At 37.8% G+C, this 19,053-nt stretch overlaps 1 protein-coding gene across 41 annotated transcripts in view; it reads right to left on the bottom strand.

Annotated features, from left to right (window-relative positions):
* Window positions 1–19,053, bottom strand: part of TENM2 (teneurin transmembrane protein 2) — a 3,534,961-nt gene that overhangs the window by 640,511 nt on the left and 2,875,397 nt on the right. For 8 of the 41 annotated variants that reach the window (XM_072756682.1, XM_072756671.1, XM_072756669.1 and 5 more), the window contains exon 1: window positions 13,756–14,438. The exons of 25 other annotated variants lie outside the window; for them this stretch is intronic. In XM_072756682.1, coding sequence (XP_072612783.1) covers window positions 13,756–13,801 — 46 coding nt within the window. In that variant the 5' untranslated portion in view covers window positions 13,802–14,438. Of the gene's footprint in view, window positions 1–13,755; window positions 14,439–19,053 lie in introns of those variants that run through there. 8 more of the 41 variants (XM_072756685.1, XM_072756684.1, XM_072756687.1 and 5 more) reach the window with 4 other exon arrangements.

A 19,053-nucleotide genomic window follows, 5' to 3' on the forward strand; every position in this document is an offset into this window, starting at 1 on the left:
TATACCAAGTCACCATATCTAAACCCTGCCACCAGGCTTAAGCTATTAGCTATAACCAGGTGGACAATAGAGATATTTAGAATATGAAGACAAGAAGAAATTTCTCCCCGAATACTGGTTTTCTATTATGACATCCAGTAGATATTTTCATGTTGCAATTATGTTGCACACCCATTCCATTTATGATGAAACATATGGAAACTTAATTCTCTGAGAAGGTGAACAATAAGCCCTGGGAATATCACTCACTTTCAACAGATTGAAATAGTCTGATCACCTCCTGCCATTCCCTGCCTTTCTCTGAGTATAGACTCCTGCCTCTTTGGATCTCAGCATGCGATTCTCATTAATGGCAGTAGAGGGGGGTGCTGGAGCTCTAGGTGACCATGCTTGTGCATTAAACCAGACTTTTGCGAACCACTAGGCTCATGGGCTACGGGGAGAGGAGTGGGAATTTCCCAGTCCCAGTAATGCTTTCTGACATATAAAGAGGGAAAATAGTTACACCTTTCACTGCATCACTGTGGGAAACTAATTTGTTTTGACATACTGAGAAATAATCTGATGTTCGTATTTATTCAGAAAAAAAGCTGTATTAGCTAAAAACAAATTTCACGAATAAAACCAGGGATACATAATCAGACATGTACATCTATTGAGCATGTCTGATTCATAGGGAATTAACCATCGCTCATATACTTCTCTTTAAAGGAATCTAATTTCTATCACTTTGAAATCTTTCCCAACTCCTCTCTCTAGCACTGCTAGGACCCAGGACACAGCTGTCTCCAGGAGCACATGGAAACATTATACCCAGAACACTAGCGGGCATTGATCCGACCCGCTTGTCTCATGCTTCTCCTTCCAAAAGGCCTTATAAATGATCTTGATTGAAGAGCTATTTCAATACTATTCTTGGCACAACGACAGTCACTGAAAACCTTTCTGAGCTACAGCCGGTTTCACAACAAGCTGACACACCACCTTATTTATTTATCTTCAGTTTCTGAAAACCTAATAGCTAAAATTCTTTTTAAACTTAAAAATCACAAAATCACCACTCTCACCAAACTCTTCTGGTTGGGAAGGGCTTATAGAAATATATTGGGCCTTAGAGATAACAGAAAGAAAATGGGGGCGGGGCGGAAACCCCAAAGAAACCATAGTGAGTGTGATAAGGGACTCGGAGTTACAAGTATTAAAAGAGATGAATTGCATTAACCCCTGCCCTTCCCCATTATATTCACTGCCCACTGGAAACAACAACAGAATTACTAAAATCCCACACTCTCTAATGGGATGGTAATAGGATTCAGAGGCCATTAGGGTAAAGGCAATCCATATTTTACACTGTAATAAGCTCAGACTGAAGATACTGTGCCCCTCCTCAGAGATCAACAATTACCAATTTAACATTAAGAAATCCACAAGCACTTTCAGAACTGCAAAATAAACCGAAGAGCCCAAGTTCTATTTTTTTTATATCTGTATGTATTTTTGTAAGTAAAGTCATTTGCTAAATTGAGGTATGCATAAGTTTTTACTCTGATATTGATGATTCCTCATTCCAGGTTGCTTTGGAAAGGAGAGATATTGTGATTGTTAGAAGGCGGTTATACTTTTCTACAAATGAAACATATCTTCTTGAGGCAAGCACAACTAATTTTTCAAAGAATTACCTTTTTTTCTTAAAAAATATTTTCTCATTCAGGAAGAAATATAATAAACTATTTTTGGTTTGAAGAGTTTCTACAAAAGATACACAAGGGGGTTTAATAGGATACTCTTCAGAGAAGGAAAAGAAGAGAAAGGGATGGACGTCTTGACATCATCTTAGGAGCAAATACAAGGTCAGGGGTGTATGTAAAATATTTAAAAATAGAAATTACAGTTGTGACCTCAAATCATTTAATCTGCATATTGTCAGGGGCATAGTAAACTGACCAGCTTTTTAATGTTTATTAGTATGACTTAAAATAATTTTATGATTTGCTTAAAATTTGTATAAAATTATTATCTAAAGAACCTCTAGGATGGCTGCTGGTTGTTGATGTTTTTGTATAATATAGAAAGAGAATGCATTTTTAGGAAAATATTTTGATTGATGAGTTTTTAAATTCTTTCCAGAGATGAAGAAAAGGATTTGCTTATTATTAATCCCTACATATTCCTTTTTTCAACCTCCCTGACACAATATTAAAAAATAAAATCTTTTTAGCCTCCCTGGCACAATATTAAAAAATAAAATCTCTGATAAAAGGCAGCAAATATTACCAAACTATAGAATAATAGCCAGCTGCCCTCCTCCTCCACGTCATATCAGGTATGCTTTAGTTCTTCCTGAAACCTCCATTATTCTTCCTGAACAACAATATAATTCCAAGGTTGCTTTCATCATATCAATATATGGAGTGAATCTCATTGTGTATATATATATATATATATATATATATTTTATAAAATGCTCCCTCCTTTAGACAATAAAAACAAACAACAGTGAGCACAGGGTTTGATAATAAAGGCAGAAGGTAATTTAAAAAAATAAGAGTGAAAAGGAATAAGGAGGAGGAGGAGAAGAAACCGTATCTGAATGCTCTTTCTACCATATTCCTCATACCTCTCAACAAACTTATCACACATTTGTGATTAAAAGACAGTAATATCTGGAATGCAGCTGACTAAAATCACAAAAGATTAAGGTTGTTCACTCCTTACTTCCAAATCCAGTCTTAACCATATATGGGGGTTCTATGAGAATAATTTTCTACTTTGAGGGTGTGACTTAAATGATCCCAAACAACACACATAGAAATGAAGTGGGTTCTCTGACAACAACTGCACAAACCAGATGCTACTCAGTCATCTAAATGTGCTATCTATGGAGAGCAACAGTGTGGGGGTCTGGGAAATCTTGTGGTAGGGATGCAAACAGAAGTCTCAGGGTGTTAAATGGAGGATTGGGACCTGTTAGCGTTCTTTCAATTATAAGGAACCAGGAGTAGTTCCATCTGTTAAAGAGAATTCAAAGGCCTTACTGAAATATTTAGGGAGGAGCGTAGATCGTCACATAAAATGACCTTGGTCCCCTAGGGACAACTAAAAGAAATAAATGTATATTTATTCTGCATTATCATGTCTGAATCCCTACTTAAACCATATTCATGGTGCTCAGGGTCTAGTTCTTTTTAAGTAGTTCTGATGGCCAAGGCTCCCTATCTTGAAACCAATCACTAGAGTAGAAAGGGGAATCACCATTTGGGGGCTTCACTAGAATAAGTCTACCATCGATCATAAATAACATCACCACAGCCTAAGGAGAAAAATACAACTAAAATGTGTACAACCACGTCTAACTAAGAGGTTGGTTCCATTCTATGACTTAGGGACCTGGATCGATTTCAAGGTAGGTAAGGAGAGGCAGAAGAAAGGTGACCCCTAAGACTACTTTAAACCTGTCCTTGAGTAAGACATGAGTCCAAGCAAGGGTGTGAATCCTTCCCAGTCTCGTGAAAGAGATGATAGCTTCTTTTTTACTTTATCAGTGCGTTGTGATTATTTATGTATTTAAACATTCGTTCAAGAGTTACAAGTTAAATAAGCTTTATGCTGCCAGGTATCTTACTAGGTATCATAATACATCAGTGCACAAGCTAACCACAAGGTTCCTGCCCCCTCTGAACTTAAGGGCATGTGGAAATGGACAAACTGGCAGTCATGTAAACTGAGAACATTGTTATAATAAAGGAGATGTGTTGTTACAGGGTCACAAAGGGAGCTCCAAATTTAGACTTAGGTTGTAGTAGTCCAGGAATCTGGGAGGAAGCAACATTTAAACGGAAACCTAAAAGATGAATAGAAGATGCAAGCCAGAATATTGGAAGAAGACAAGAAGGATGAGCATTTGCAAAGACAGCTGGCAGAACTGAAAGGGATGGAACAGGGAATGGAGCAGTTTGAGAGAGGCGATGTGGGGGCACAGAAGCAGGGGAGATGATACCTGGGCAGCACCCCATTACACTATAAATTCCTCCAGAACAAGAAATACATTGTATCTTTCTCATTCAATAATGTGGCAACAGAACAAGCAGATTATCCATTGGAAGCGGTCTATCAATATTTATCAATTATCTCTTGGTGATAACAGAAGCCACTCTGGCCTAAAGTTCTTTGAAATACTCCACACGATCATTTTCCAAAAATGCTTAGTAGGTTTTTTGGTTTGTTTGTTGTGTGCGCATGTGTTTAAAATTGTTCTGCTTTCACTGCCCTCCATCGCCTCCTACTGTCTTATTTCTGACCACGCCCTTCTAAGCATTTTGTATTTGCAGCCCCAGATTAGGATTTGTCATGGAAGAAACTGAGCTTAAAATGCCATCCACTAGGGTGTAAATAGGCAGATATGGGAATACATTATTGATAAATTAGTTCCCAGGATGAGTGATATTAATGTGTGCAAGACATATTACGTTCAACATCATGCAACGTCAAGTTAAATTCAGATGATACCCGAAGCCCTGCTGAACAGTTTTCTATCACACGGGATGGTGTGTAAGAGCACTGGCAACTCTATGATCAGATAGCTCATAGCTACATGCCATCATTTTCTACACTTTTTGTGCATGACTTTTTTTAGAGAAAAACTTGATAAACATGCTCAACTGTGCAGCAATTTGCTGAACTGTCAACATTTTTAGCCTTATATATAACATAAATCACAATTTTCTAATACATTTTCCAACATCAGGGACATTTAGTTCATAAGAACAAATAGAATTGCAACATATAAATCATCAAATCATTCATTTGTAAGAGTTGAGGAAACTGAATTGGCAGCTAGAATAGAAATAGGTTTTGGATATAATAGTCAAATGTTTAAAAACAATTTACCTTTGGGTTCTGGTAATATTAAAATATCTTCAAAAAAGGATCCTAGAGAATTACAGTCTCATAATAAACCACAGTCAAGTAATTAAAATTTGAGTTTCTGTCAAGGTTCTTGCCATGTTAATGTTCATTTATCTGAAATTTGCTTAAAACAAATAGATTAGATTCATTTCAGGAACAAGAATGACATGACTTTTTTGTTAACACTGATTAATGATTTTAGTTCCTAATGTCATTAGTAGACTATTATCATTTTGCCATTTGAAAAATGGTCTCCAGAATCTCTAGGTCTCATCTAGGTTTGCCCATTTCTTATATTCTACTGACCTCTAGAGACTATATGTGTGTGTATATAAATCACATACGATATGTGGTTATAAATACATACAACATATACATCATAAATGACATACAGACTAGGAATAAAAGGATCTTAACCATAGAAGCCCATTTCATTTTTAGAAAAAATATGTACATATTATTTACATACATTTTCAAACAGACCCTTAGGTATACATGTTTAATAATAAGCATGTTGATAGCACTTTCAGTGTTCTACTTGTATAAGACTCACCGAAAAGTGAATTTCAAACAAACTAACCCTATCTTTGCTTTGTGACTTGCCAGCAGTAAGGAATAATAGAGAATTTGGGCACACTGGCCAAGCTTTTCCATAAAGCCAAATATATTTTTAGTTGAGATTAGATCACTTTATGTGAGGATATGCTTCCCCCAAATCATGCTTGCTGTATTTCTTTTCTAGCCCTCCTCCTGACCAGGCAAAGCATGTCAAATTTAGATGTACCCAGTGAGAGCTCAGATGGCTTGGTAAGCCTTGAATTTTTTCTCTGTGTTTCCAATTGCTAAATATATTCATGAACGTAACATTCAACATTAAAATAATTTCTGATTCAGGACTAGATCATGAACTCCTTAAAGGTTAGGTCTGGTTCGCCTTGGCATCCTTGCTACCTAGCACACTGACATTAGATTGCGGGAAATGAATAATGTCAGCTAGAGAAAAGCGCAGTATCTTACCAGGCACATAGCCACGCCATATCTTACTAGGAATATACCCATTATCTCTCTACTTCTGACTATTTATAGTAGATAAAGATATGGATATAGGTACTGATACAGAGATGGAGGTAGAAGCATGTACATATATATATAGAGAGAGAGAAAGAGAAACATATATGCATGAATATATGTATAGATATATGTGCAAATGAGGCACCTCCTATATATACAGAACTCATGACTAGACTTGTCATTTATTTTTCTAATAGTCATTGAAGTTTTCCATTTTCAGTACTGTATACTACATTACTGTTTAAATTCTCATTTAAAATATGGGTGGAAATAAAATAGAATATGGGTGGAAAACCACTTGTCATTACACTACGTCACCAATCATACCTCAGCATTAAAAACTCCAAATAAATTTCTCTCTAATATACTCAATTTTAATATAATGATAATATGTTTAGGATCAAGAGCATTTTAACATTTTTTTGCCCTTCAGTATATCTGTGTTAGCTATATTACATGGTATATATTTTGTCATTTACATCATATTACATAGTAGATTTAGAAACAGAAACATCTTGCAGAGTTTGATTAGGCACCTTAGAGTGCAACTAATTATTATAGACATGTTTGTCAGAAAAGGATAGTATGAAAGAAGAGTCAATTATTTGCTGAGACATTGTTACCAAGTGGCAGATACAACCACAAGACTTTGAAAATGTCCAAGCCACAACTGACATATAAGAAAAAGAAAGGAAATCAAATTGTGATTCTGCAGTGATTTCCAGTAGGTGGAATCCTGCGGCCTCTTCTATAAATTTGGAAAGGTGCTGGGAATGCCAGCCTCCCTGGAAAAGCCAGCTACACTTCCTATACTTTGACCATTTCAGCCTAATTCTATCTAAAGAGGCTTTACAGTCTTTAAAGTCCTCTGGGACTCTGAAGACCTCCAGGGGGGCAAATCCTAAATATAAATAGTTTATCAAAGATTGACTGGCAGTGAGCTGGTGATGGAAATGGACTGGAAATGGTGTTGGAGATTAACTCAGTGGGGCCTGCACACCAATAATCCATGTGTGTAGTTAATACCAGAGGAATATGCTAATCAGATCCCTGACGACCCGCACAAGGTACACTGGCTTGATCTGTGGTCTTATAAAATGCCAACGAGGCACAATATCCAACTAGTTAATTCAAAATAGTAGTTGGTCTGAATGATAGGTGAGGGGGATGATATAAGCCAGAACAACGAAACCAATTACTTGACATCATTCAAGCAGGTTGATTTACTTTTTGCCTCTTAAACACAACAATAAAATATTGGTATAAGAACACCTATAGTAAAGACATAAACAGAAAGAGGGGCACCAGAATTGAAATTTAGTCAGAGACTAGTTTCAAATTTTAGTGAATTGAAATTTTAGTGAATAGCTTTAAAAACCTAGCCACTCAGACTTTTTACATAATTAGGTCTTCTGAAAGATAATTCACTGGTTTGGATTTTGCTGCTCAAATATGCCCTTCCATACCATTAGCAGAGGTGCCAATGATTAGAGAAATGATTCACGTCAGGTAGTTAGAGAAAAGACAGGGGAGTCAGAGAAGAAATCTGGATAATCCCTATGCTGGAAATTCAAACCCTGGATAATCAGGACTGTACTATATATGCAATTATGATTCTGTCCAGTTAAGAGAAATTTGTAATCCACTCAGTTTCAAGCCTATAAAGTCACATTTCTCAAAAACTTGTATTTTGGCCTCCAATGGCTTAAAAAGTTCTCCTTGCTAGATTGTCTCCAATTACAGAAATCCTTCCCAAGTACAAGGCTGCAGAAGTATATTAAACCTGTAGGATACCATGTAGCTAGCTGTTTTACAGAGTTTTACAGAGCACACAATCCTGATGCATGATGTAATACTCCTGAAGCAATTCACCACAATCTGATAACACTATTTGTCCAACTCACAAATGTTATCCAATATATGCAGGGAAAGGGAGGAATTGTCTTTGCATAGAAAGTTCAGAACAGTAAGCAAAGGGAGGTATAAATAAATTTATATTAACTTTAACAATCTTTCCCCCACCCTAATGCACACACACACACACACACACACAAAGATTTCATGGGTAAAGAAACTCAGGATGGTTATAGATTCCAAACATTTTGGGTCTATGCAGCAATAATAGAGTTACTGCAATGGCCACAGATGTGTGAGTCAGGAAAAGGTCTGGCCACAGCTGTCTGCCAGAAAAACTGAAGTCAATGGTGAAAAAAACAGCTCAAGTGCAAGGCTCAACTTCAGTACTACATCAAAATGTGGTTGATGCCTAGCAAATAACAGTTAATAATAGAGTTGTAAATTTCCATTGTATTAACATGCATGCCTCCAGTGAACATAAGGGTGTGTATGTTATGGATTCGTGAGTGCTGATTTTTCCAGGGTTTTCAGAACTCTCTGGAAACACACAGAAGCAAAAACAGTCAAATGAGGCAGGCTGGAGGAAACAGGGGGAGAAAAACCCACCTACATTCAAGGTACGAAACAATAATTTCTAAGCCTCTGGGATCTATTTTTTTCCCTTGCATTGTAATGCAGTCAAGTGCATGAGTGATGCCTTTTGTGTTTGATAATGTCAAGTGTGAATGTCATGGGCAGCCCCCATCTCTGATGGTATTAAAATGGTGGGAAGATAAAAAGCTTAGAGAAGTAAATGGAACAAATTAGATTAAAGTGGTTGGAGGACAAGGCAAGGCAATCATCTATAGCTTGGTTCCAAGGTGATGTTGGTAACCCTGTTCACCTGAATAGTCTGGTTAAATCAATTTCTGAGAAAAAGGGTGGCACTCCACTTACCTAACTGTGCTAATAATTATTTCTGCTCCTTCTCATTATGAAGTCTGTTGGGCGCAAGAAAACATCTTAAATGTTAACATATAAACCTTCACTATATAGTTAGAGGAATCTCCACAGCTGAATTTGTCAAATACACTACACATCTAAGAGTTCAAGGTAAGTTAGTCAAGGTTTCTAGAAAGTAACTGACACATAGGCAATTCAAAGAAGTAATTAATTTCAACAGATAAAGTATATACCTTCTCAGAGAGGATGAAAACTTTTAAAGAGCATAAGAATACATCCTAAACAATCTCAGAAAACAGGAAATGAACATCACATTAATTGATTATATCCAAATAGTACGCAGAGAATATAACACATTCTAAATTACAGGTCTCATCTCTGACAAATAGTGAAGGTTTTTCTTACGAAAACAAATGCATATACACAGAATCCCTGTCTAATGAGGCCATGACATCTACAGTACATACAAGAAATTGCAATAATTATAATAGGAAGGTGTTTCTCGGAGCCATTCTCCCTCCTTGTGACAGTGTTTCTCAACCTTACCACCTCGGTCTAGGATAATGCAATAGATTAGCCTCTGGTTTCTGGCCTCTAGACAAGGGGTTCTCACTGTTTTGTTTTGTTTTGTTTTTTAACAACATCCCTAAAAAGGTAAAGCAATATCCCACTAGTAACAATAGCTCCCTTAGGCCACAGTATAATTGGAGAGCAGATGGTCCCTAGATAGACATTTCAGCATCTGTTGGGTGGGCAGGAGTATAGTATGGACCCACTATTCCACTCCTTCCCTATTCTCTTCCAAGGGAACTCTTCTTGAAGTTTTCAGATCTCATCTTTTCAGTAGCTATTAAATCGCTCGACCCGCCACTCAAGGCTCTCAATCATATTGGCATTACTCGTTCTTTTTGGTATTACATACCACATGACCCCTCACTTTGCTCATCGAGATTATTTTGTATCTTCACCTTTCACTCCTAATTCAAAGACTTCCACCTTCAGGATCCTCTCAACCTGCAGTGATCCTCTCTGTTCCATTCTCTTAAGGAAGGAGTTAGAACTGGGTACATTTTAATCCACTAGGCAATTCTCTAGGTATGGGTCACATCTTGTGTATTCCTAAAATTCTCAGTGAGAAGACAGACATTTGTTGTTATTGTTTGAGGTAGCATTTGGCACATTTGACTCAGGGTGCTTTGGGCAAAGTCAGTGCTTGATAGCTCCACTGAAAACAGAGAATACCAAAAGTGAACAGCAAGCAAACCAGAAAAAGGAACCCAAATCTCCCATCAAATTGTATAATTGGTTTTTTTATTTAACTACAGAAAAACAAACAAACAAAAAACCCCCTATAGGTCAAGCACAAAATAATGTATTTGAATCAAAGAAAAAAAAAGGCCATTTCTATCCAGTGGGACTTACAGTACTAATTACAATATAGGAGTACCGGACACGTCTTTTAAAGATAAGCTTTTTTTTTTTCTTTTTTTTTCTTCCAGAAAAGAGAAACAAATGGGTGCTAAATCAAAACATCCTCGGGAGCATTTCCTACCTCAGGAATGAAAACTGACAAAGAAGGGCTTCAATGCAGAGAAAAAATCCACCAGAAAAGAGCTCGGACTGGTTAAGGTAAGAAAAACCGAAAGCTCTACCACATAGGTTATACCCTTGTCCTGTCTGTGCCTTTGTAATATCCAGGCTTCCCGTGCATTGAAAAAAAATACATACACTTCTCTTTGACAATTGAAATCAGTTAATTGATCATTCCCAAAAATAAATATTCCCACAGATAGAGGTCATTGGTTGCCTGAAATTGCATCAGTTCATGTCTGGGTACTAGAATCCAGGCTCCTCTGGGACATCTTTGTCATTTTATCAGAGTGATTACCAGCAGAGTAGTTCTAGCGTGGGTCCCCTCAGCTTGTAGTGCTTGATGCTTGCTCTCTGCATTCCTATTTTCTCCATCAAGCTTTGTGGCTTTTGCTTTGGAAATCTAGCACTTAATATCCAATGTTAATTACATTTCCTAGTCTGAGGAAAATCCTATTGGGCTAATTTTTCAAAATCATATAATGAAAGAACTTCAGTGACAAACCATGTAGGTTTTCGATTGTTTCTTTACGGATAGATCTATTAAGCACTTAATATTCAGTGGGAAAACAGTCTCAGAGCAATGAAATTCTATTACTTTAGAGGTTGCATGCTTTTAATTTCTTAATATTTCATTACATGTTGGCAACTGGTGCATATTTTTATAATGCGTTTGATCATTACTCTTCTCAGAGTATTCTATTTCAGTTCTTCCTCTGACATCATATTTGCATGTTAAAGGGTTTTAGCATTCAGGGATGAAATGTTCTGAATAGTAATGTGCAGTTAACTTGATTTTTTAAAAACGGAAAACAGCAAACAGACATTATATATAGGGACTAAAGAGAACAATCCCATAATTTTAAAATCTAACTCAAGTTTTAATAGCTTTCTATAGAACATCATAAAAGGTAATGATTCAATATAATTCATTAATTAGCAAATTATGCAAAATGCTATCAGCGGAGTTTGGGGAGAAGGATCTTTTCCGTTGGCTTTTATAAGTCTACTGCATTTCTTTTTTTCCTGTAAAAAAATGATCTTTTCTTTGCTCTCCAGCAACATCTACTGGAAAAGTCAGAAAAATGCTATTTATATGAATCAGATAGTTTGAGTAAGGATAGTTTTGGTTACCATCTGCTTAGGAAGTGCATGCTGCACTACCATCCAGTTTACAACCAGATTATTTCTGCCCACGTTAGCTCTACTGAGATGTCTAGAAGAAGGGCAGAAGGGTAGTGGTTCACTGATACAGAGAGCCAAGCTGCAACTTCGAATGTATCATCTCCTCACCTTGAAGAAGTCATTTTCATCAACAAAATTAAAACACATATGTGACGCAGACAACATATTTTCTCCCGGCCCATCTTCTCAACACTTGTCACTTCTTTTAGGAAACATTCATCATTATCAGTGGCAGCCCTAACACTGAGGAGTTGGGTAAAGCGAGAGTCAGAGAAAAGATTTTATGAGAGAAAGCTATGTCGAGACACGGACTGAATCCGAGAGGAACTACTTCAAGATTCTGCAAAGTTTCGTAAGTTGAGAAAAGAAAACTGCAGGTGATGTGATTTTAAAAACTCACTAGGCTACCACCAGCATGACACCATCAACATTCTAGAGCAGTTTCTTCTACCCCTGTCCACATCTTTCTCTGCTCTTTCCCCATGATGGAAAAATGAAGATTCCCCACACCTGTACGAGGGGTCTTCCTTCAGAACTTCGGCGGGCTATCTCTCCATGTTGAAGTCTGATGAGACCCCATTGTCTCTTTGGTCTCTACTCCCCCCAAATTCAGCAGCTCCTCATGTATACTCGTAAAATTGGATTCACGTGCTGCACCCGCGAAATGCCATTAGAGGGTTTGGCAAACATGAGACATGCCAGAGTAAGGTATTGGAGAGCAAGTCCAATTTGGAAAGTCGGTAAGAAAAAGAATCTTATCATGAAATAAATATATAAACCATCCTCTGGTTCACGGTTGCTGGTCTCAATGATGCCACATAGTACAGCAGCTCTTTCCGGTACCAAACCTGGTGGAGGCATTAAAGTCACCTTTCTAGATCTCATTCCGGAGAGGCATTCGTTTAACAGAACGTTGTACTTTGAATATTCAGATGTTCCCATCCCCTCAAAATTATCTAAAAATTAAGTCAAACATTTTAGGTAACATCCTAGGTAACAAACTTGGATATAATTTGGATTTCTGTTATCCTTAAATAAAAACTCTGGCTAATGAGTGTCTTTCTTTCTTTCTATTTTTTTCTTTCTATCTTTTTTTTTTTTTTTGCATTCTCAAATTTCAGTTCATTCATGCCAGCAATAAATTTTAGCAGCAGAGGCAATGAACACAAAATCAACGAAAACTGAGGTTAAAAACACATTATCGAAACCTTAAAACAACAGCAGCAGCAATAAAAATCAGGTACCGGGAGACTACAGTATATTGCATTTTGTGTTTGTTCAATGTTAAAATAGATGTGAGCCTTTTAAGCTTTATCCCAAAGCTCTTTAAAGGAGAAATGCCATCAAATATAATCCACAACTCTCATTCATAGCGCACAAAAGGGACAGCTTCCTAAAAGCCACCTACGGTGAAAGTCCACATGTATTCTATATTTAGGGTCCTAAATGCAAAGTTCCAACTTGAGCCTGATAATTAGCCCCCTTCATTATTGAGCTGCTTAAAAGCCAGGAATGCTTACCAAACAGCACCTCCAGAGTTAACTCCCATCTCAAACTGTCATAATTCAGTTATCCTAATTATTTACTGGATCCTGTTCTAAAACATGCCCTAACCTGATGTTTTAACTTCATATTTCATTTGGGACAACACTTAATCTCCATTTATGAAACATCAACCTGACACAGGTTAAGGAGATAGAGCTTCACTGACAAGATCCAAACCAAACACACCCCAGCAACTAGACTTAAATAAACTCTAACCTTGCTTAAACCTCCAGTGAAAAATTATTATAACACATCAGAAGTTCGCTTAGAAGAAAAATTTCAAATGCCAGCTCTCTCCCAGGGTTTAAGTCCCCGAGTTCAAAAACAGAATCAATTGGATTATTTTTCTCCGTTAGCTGTTTAGAATTTAACATAATGCAAAGTGCTATTCTGATCAAAATCATCTTTCTCATCTCTCTCCTTAAATAAAACGGAGAAGAAATCATTCAGTATAAACGCATTTACTATACAAATCTATTTTCAATTGAATTTGCTGCATGCTCTAATTCATCAAAATTAATACAGGTACTTTCTATGTTAAACAAAAGGAAGCCGACTGAAAAATCGGCTTCTGCTGCGGATGCCTTTCTCAATTACAAAACGGTGAAAACAGAGATTTAACTAAGCCACTCGGTCAAACCCTCCGATGGGCGCTCTTACCTGGCTCAGCTGAAGGCTTCCTTCCCTTGTTAGCAGCGTGCAACATCTCTAGCTCGCCCCAATCCTCACCACCGGTCTCCAATTACACCGCTAAATCCACCCCCCTGCCTTTCTTTCTTTCTTTTTTTTTTTTTCTGTCCCTTTTCTTTCTTTCCTTCTTCTTTTATTCCCCCCCCCCTTTCCCTAGCAAGAAAATGCTTATTGAAAGTGATTAGTTTTTGTTGTCCCTTTTAAGTCCCTCCTGCGGGAAGGAACAGGGGAGCAATGTGACGCCACCTTTTAATCTTTTGTAAGAGTGAAAAGGCAGAAAAGGAACGCTCGATCAAACTGAGCTGCACACATGACTAAAACTCGCAGGAGAGGCTGCCGCTGCCTGGCGAAAGCACCGCTAGGCTTGAGTGTAAGAACAGAGAAGAGGAGAGAGTCAATGGAATGTGACAACGTATGTGCATCAAAGGCAGGAGGAGAGAGAGAACAATGAGCGAGGGAAAAGACAGTGAGGAGAGAGGGAGAGAGGGAAAGAAGGCAGAGAGAGAAGGAGAAGGAGAGAGAGACAGAGAGACAGAGAGAGAGACAGGGGGAGAGAGAGAGGAGAACGCGGAGAAAAGATAGAGCGGGTTTCAGGCAAAGGATTCTGAGAATAAAGCCACAGTGCAGTGTCTGGCAGCTTCTGTTTTTATCTCAGCGAGCATGATACACTGCCTCTCTCATTTAGAAACACATTCGTGTATCTTCCAGGTTTGAAAACTGAGATAATCGCAGTGTGTCTCTGGTTTTGTCTGATTGGCATTTAACTGTGCGGTGTACCTGTGATTTTTTAGGAGGCATTTATGTGCAATTTATTTCGCATATTTATTTATGTAGGCAAAAATGAAAGCTGCTAATTTCTATGGCAATTTGCAACGTAGTTTTACTGGCAGATGGAACTCTACTTATCATAACTGCTGACAAACTGCCATGGGTAAACAAAAGAAGAAACAAATGCTTCGTCTTGGTAATTGTCTTTAAGAGAAGAAGCCCACACCAAAATATTAGTACTTGCAGAACCTCTGTTTCCTGGCTAAAGTTTGAAAGGTGGTTTCTCCCTATTAGTTGTATTATTAAAGGCAAAATAAAAGAGAGGGCAAGATGTTTGAAGAAAAGTGGTGGAAAAGAGGCTATTAGGAAAGTGAAGACCTAAATTCCTTCTGGTTTCCCTCCAAATGTGACAACAGGCTTGCCTTCTTGAGTCCTGGAACAGAGTTTTTGAGTCACTATTTCTATAGACTTTTACTGCATCCTTCTGCCTTCCTGTACCATTTTAAAGTAGGTTCCATTTTAAAAATAAAGTCGAAAAGAAATGATTTCCCAAAATCAAATTGTTTCGAATGGTGTTTTACCAGCTTTGTTCCATTTCTACTCATCTTCTGCCACATGGGGGCTAGGATTACACAGTTAAATTCCCTAAGTGACCTCTCTTATAAGGATGTAAATTACCGATTCCAAGGTCAAGTGTTTGGTATAAGTTATTGGTGGAAATAACTGCTTGCTTTCCATGGTAACCTGAGCTAACGTGGTAGTAAGCCAGCAAGAAGGGGAGACACCCAAGCTTTTGACTGACCATATTTTTGAAATTAAGCACTTCTAATAATGGAAAATAAATCCCATGTGTCCTACTTATAACAGTTATTATTCTGGAAAAACTAAAAATAAAAACCCGGTCATCTCACTTCAACCATTGTGTAGCCCACCAGTATATCCCTGGACCCCAGGCGTCTCATGTTTTGGAGATCCCGTGTAAGCCACCAGATACGCAGTGAGAACTGGTCCAGGAAGAAAGACCTTTCTCCACCCTGGCCACAGGGCTCTATCCAAAGAGGGATTGCTTGATCTTATTAAACTTGAAGTGTAATAATTTTTGTGGTTTGCCAATTGGAGGATATGTCTTTAGCTTGGCCCCAAATAAAGAAGTAAGAGTCCCCCCCCCCTTCCATCCCTGCAATGTGATCAAGATGAAGCCTTACTTATCATTAAGGCAGAGCAGAGATTGGAGAACACACAGGGGCTGAACAGAAGGCAGCTGGCCAGAGAACAGAGAAAGCTCAGATGTAGAAGAGAAAGGAAGCCGCAGTAGCTAGGGAAGTGTGCCCTGGTAAATCCGAAATTCTCTGCAGACATTTCACAGAGTGTATTGGAAGCAGCCTCCTTTAAATGACATTATTGATACAGGTTCTATAGTTAAAATTAACTTTATACAAGGGAGTAAGTAGACTGAGAATTTTCTGCCAATAAAAATAAAGACTCTCCTACAAGAATACAACTATTTCAGTGCAATAAAAGCAGGGAGGGGCCTGGGGCATATTGAACAGGATCAGCAAGACATAGTGGAAGAAAGATAAAAACAAATCAAGGTGACAAAAAGATTTAAAAAAAAAAAAAAGCTATAAGTGGCTGTCAGTGTTGTTGCTTATTTTTACCACTTCCTTAGTGAGGATGTGGGTACCCTGAGCGGGCATCACTTGTAGTTTGATACATATGATTTATTCTTAAAATATCTTGAGTGAAGGGGGCTCTGTGGGGTGCCAAAGGTGGCCCCAGTCCTGTTAATATTTCTTAATAGAATGTGACTCTTTACAAGACATTTCTCTGTGGGACAGCTTTATGTTCATGTGTTTATACTGTAGAGTATATGGTGGGTGAGTGCTCAGTTTTGGGAACTGGGTTGGCTGGGATTGAATCCCAGCTCTACGACCTGCTTGGTGTGTGACCTTGACCAGTTATTTTGCCTTTCTGTGGCTGTTTTACCTTAAAATGGGTGTAATGATGATACCTGCCTCATGAGGCTGTCATTAGGAATAAATAATGCATGTGCTGTTGTGAGTTCTGTTCCTAGCACACAGCAAGTGCTTCATAAATATTACCTCCTAGTAGGAAATCCTCCCAACAGATTTTTTTTTAATAGCTAAGATAGACAACATTTTATCACATCCAAATAGCTGACTCACACAGACTTCTTCCCACCCTGACCTTCCTTGTAAGTTCTAGTTATTCAACCTGCTTCTGGGTCTTCCCACTTGGATAATATACTTAAAACTCAACAAGTTCTACACCCAAATTCATGATCCCACTTCTCAAAGCAAGCTGCAGTTCTTCCCATGTCCTCAACCTGTGTGAAGCGTATAAGGCCTAGAGTCATCCAGGGCACCTTTCTTTCCATTCTTTCTCATCATTCAGTTAGCAACAACTATCAAATATCTCCCCACCCAACCCCTGTCTCTTAAAGTTATTATTTCATTTCCAGATTTCTAGGGCATTTTCAATCTGGGACTTTGGCCTGGCCTGTGGCAATCCTCTTTTAATGCCGCATTTCCCTATGCTTTTCTGTCCTGAGACACATGGAGGGGGATGAAACGTAGCACTCACTCCTTTGAGGACACTCACTTGGTCTTGCCAAAGACCAAACTAAATCGTGACACCTGTGTTTTTCCCTCTTGTAAGAAAGCACTTGGAATCTAAGTAAAGGTGGGTGATGTTATTCTAGGAATGACCTTGAATCTGCTCTAACAGATACAACAGCCAATCTTTGGCAAACCAATACTTTACTATTAGTACTTTGTTAGTCGTGACATTTCTCCCAACTGTCATGACACAGGTATTAGGTATTGAAAATGACCATTTTAAGAGGTTTTCTTTTCTCCTCCAATTCATCCTTTGCAAGCCAGAATAACCTCCTCAAAATGCCACTCTGAATGACATCCATTCCCAATAGCTATTGATTGGGCAATTTTTATTTGTCTGTTTTATTTCATTGTATTAGGTATCAGCTTAAAAACCATCAAAGGCTAAAAAAAGTGATAGTGAAAGCCATTATCATTTGAAGAAACAAAGAGCATGCAGAAAAACTGTAGGAGAAACAATTGAAGAGGTGGGTCAGGCTGATAATAAAACTATCATGTTACTTTCCTGGCAATTGTAATATTTGTAATTACTGGCCTTTTAAATTTGTAATTTGTGATTTCCTTTCTCATTCTAAATGAATATTGGTATCTACAAGAAAAAAAATTGCCAAAGGTTCATACTTCTTTAGAAAATGAAGTGCAGATTCCCGCCCCCCCCTATTCAATCACCTCTGCAATTTGACACCAACCTACCCATGTCAATGTTCATCGCATCACCTCCTCACTGTAAGCTGGAGGCTCCCTGAGCCTGATCACACCCATTCCTCCCAGAGCCTCCAGCACATTCCCTGCTTTCTCTAGAATATTCCCTTCTCCTTCATCAGAATGCATTTGAATCTTTAGCCATCCCTTTATCCAAGACCAGGACGAGTTAGATGTCTGCCACAAAGACTTTCTTGGGCTTCTGAAGTTTACAGTGGTGAAATTGCTTTAATCATAGTAGCTACTCATGCTCCAGGAAAGGTGGTATGTGGTAAGTAGGAGCTTGGCTTTGGAGTTGATCCTAAGCTTAACTCCTGACAGTGAAATTTGCTTCCTCGTTGCGGGACGTCTATCAGATCCCTTTCCTCTTTTGATCTCACCTTCCGCATCCCAAAAATACTGTGATGACTTAATTTAATTGGCAAATAAATGTAAAGTGATTAGCATGATAGTATACAGCTAGCACCTACACAATAAAGAATATTCAGTAATAATAAAAAAGAATAGTAATAGTATAAATGCTTATTAAATGACCAAGATTTATTCATTGTCTCTCATTTCTAAACCTCATGACAACCCACCAAATGGCTGCTATTAGAACATTTTATGGAAGAAGAAATGAAGGTTTAGCAAAATTAACCTCTCTGGTGTCACACAAAGAACAAAGGGCCACGCCAGGATATAAACCCTTGTCTTTCAACCTCAGCTATTTTTATCCCTACGATCATTTACAAATTAGCGTATATTGTATTTGGTTTATTATCTGGGTTTTCAGGTTTGTGCCCTATTTTTCCAATTACATTACAGACTAAATAAAAGCAATATTCATGTTTAAAGCATCTCTGGATCTTTAGTACCTCCCATAAATCTTTAAACAAAGTAGCCTGCCTACTCTGTAAATGTTTGTTGACTGCTTGATCATCTGTGCTCATGGGGATTAAAGTTTTTAACCATATTTAAATTCAGTGACACTGTTGTTTGAGGAAATGGTTTCATCATCTTTTCTATGAAAAGATTCATAATTATACAAAATAATGTAAAAGATAAACACTACATATGAATGAGGCATTGCAGATAGAAATGAATGACGTTCTCCACACACAAAAAATAAATAAATAAAATAAAATCTGCAAGAAAGTGATACTCATCAATTTGATTT

Source organism: Vulpes vulpes, chromosome 4 (genome assembly GCF_048418805.1).
Source record: "Vulpes vulpes isolate BD-2025 chromosome 4, VulVul3, whole genome shotgun sequence".
In the NCBI taxonomy this organism is placed as follows: Eukaryota; Metazoa; Chordata; class Mammalia; order Carnivora; family Canidae; genus Vulpes; species Vulpes vulpes.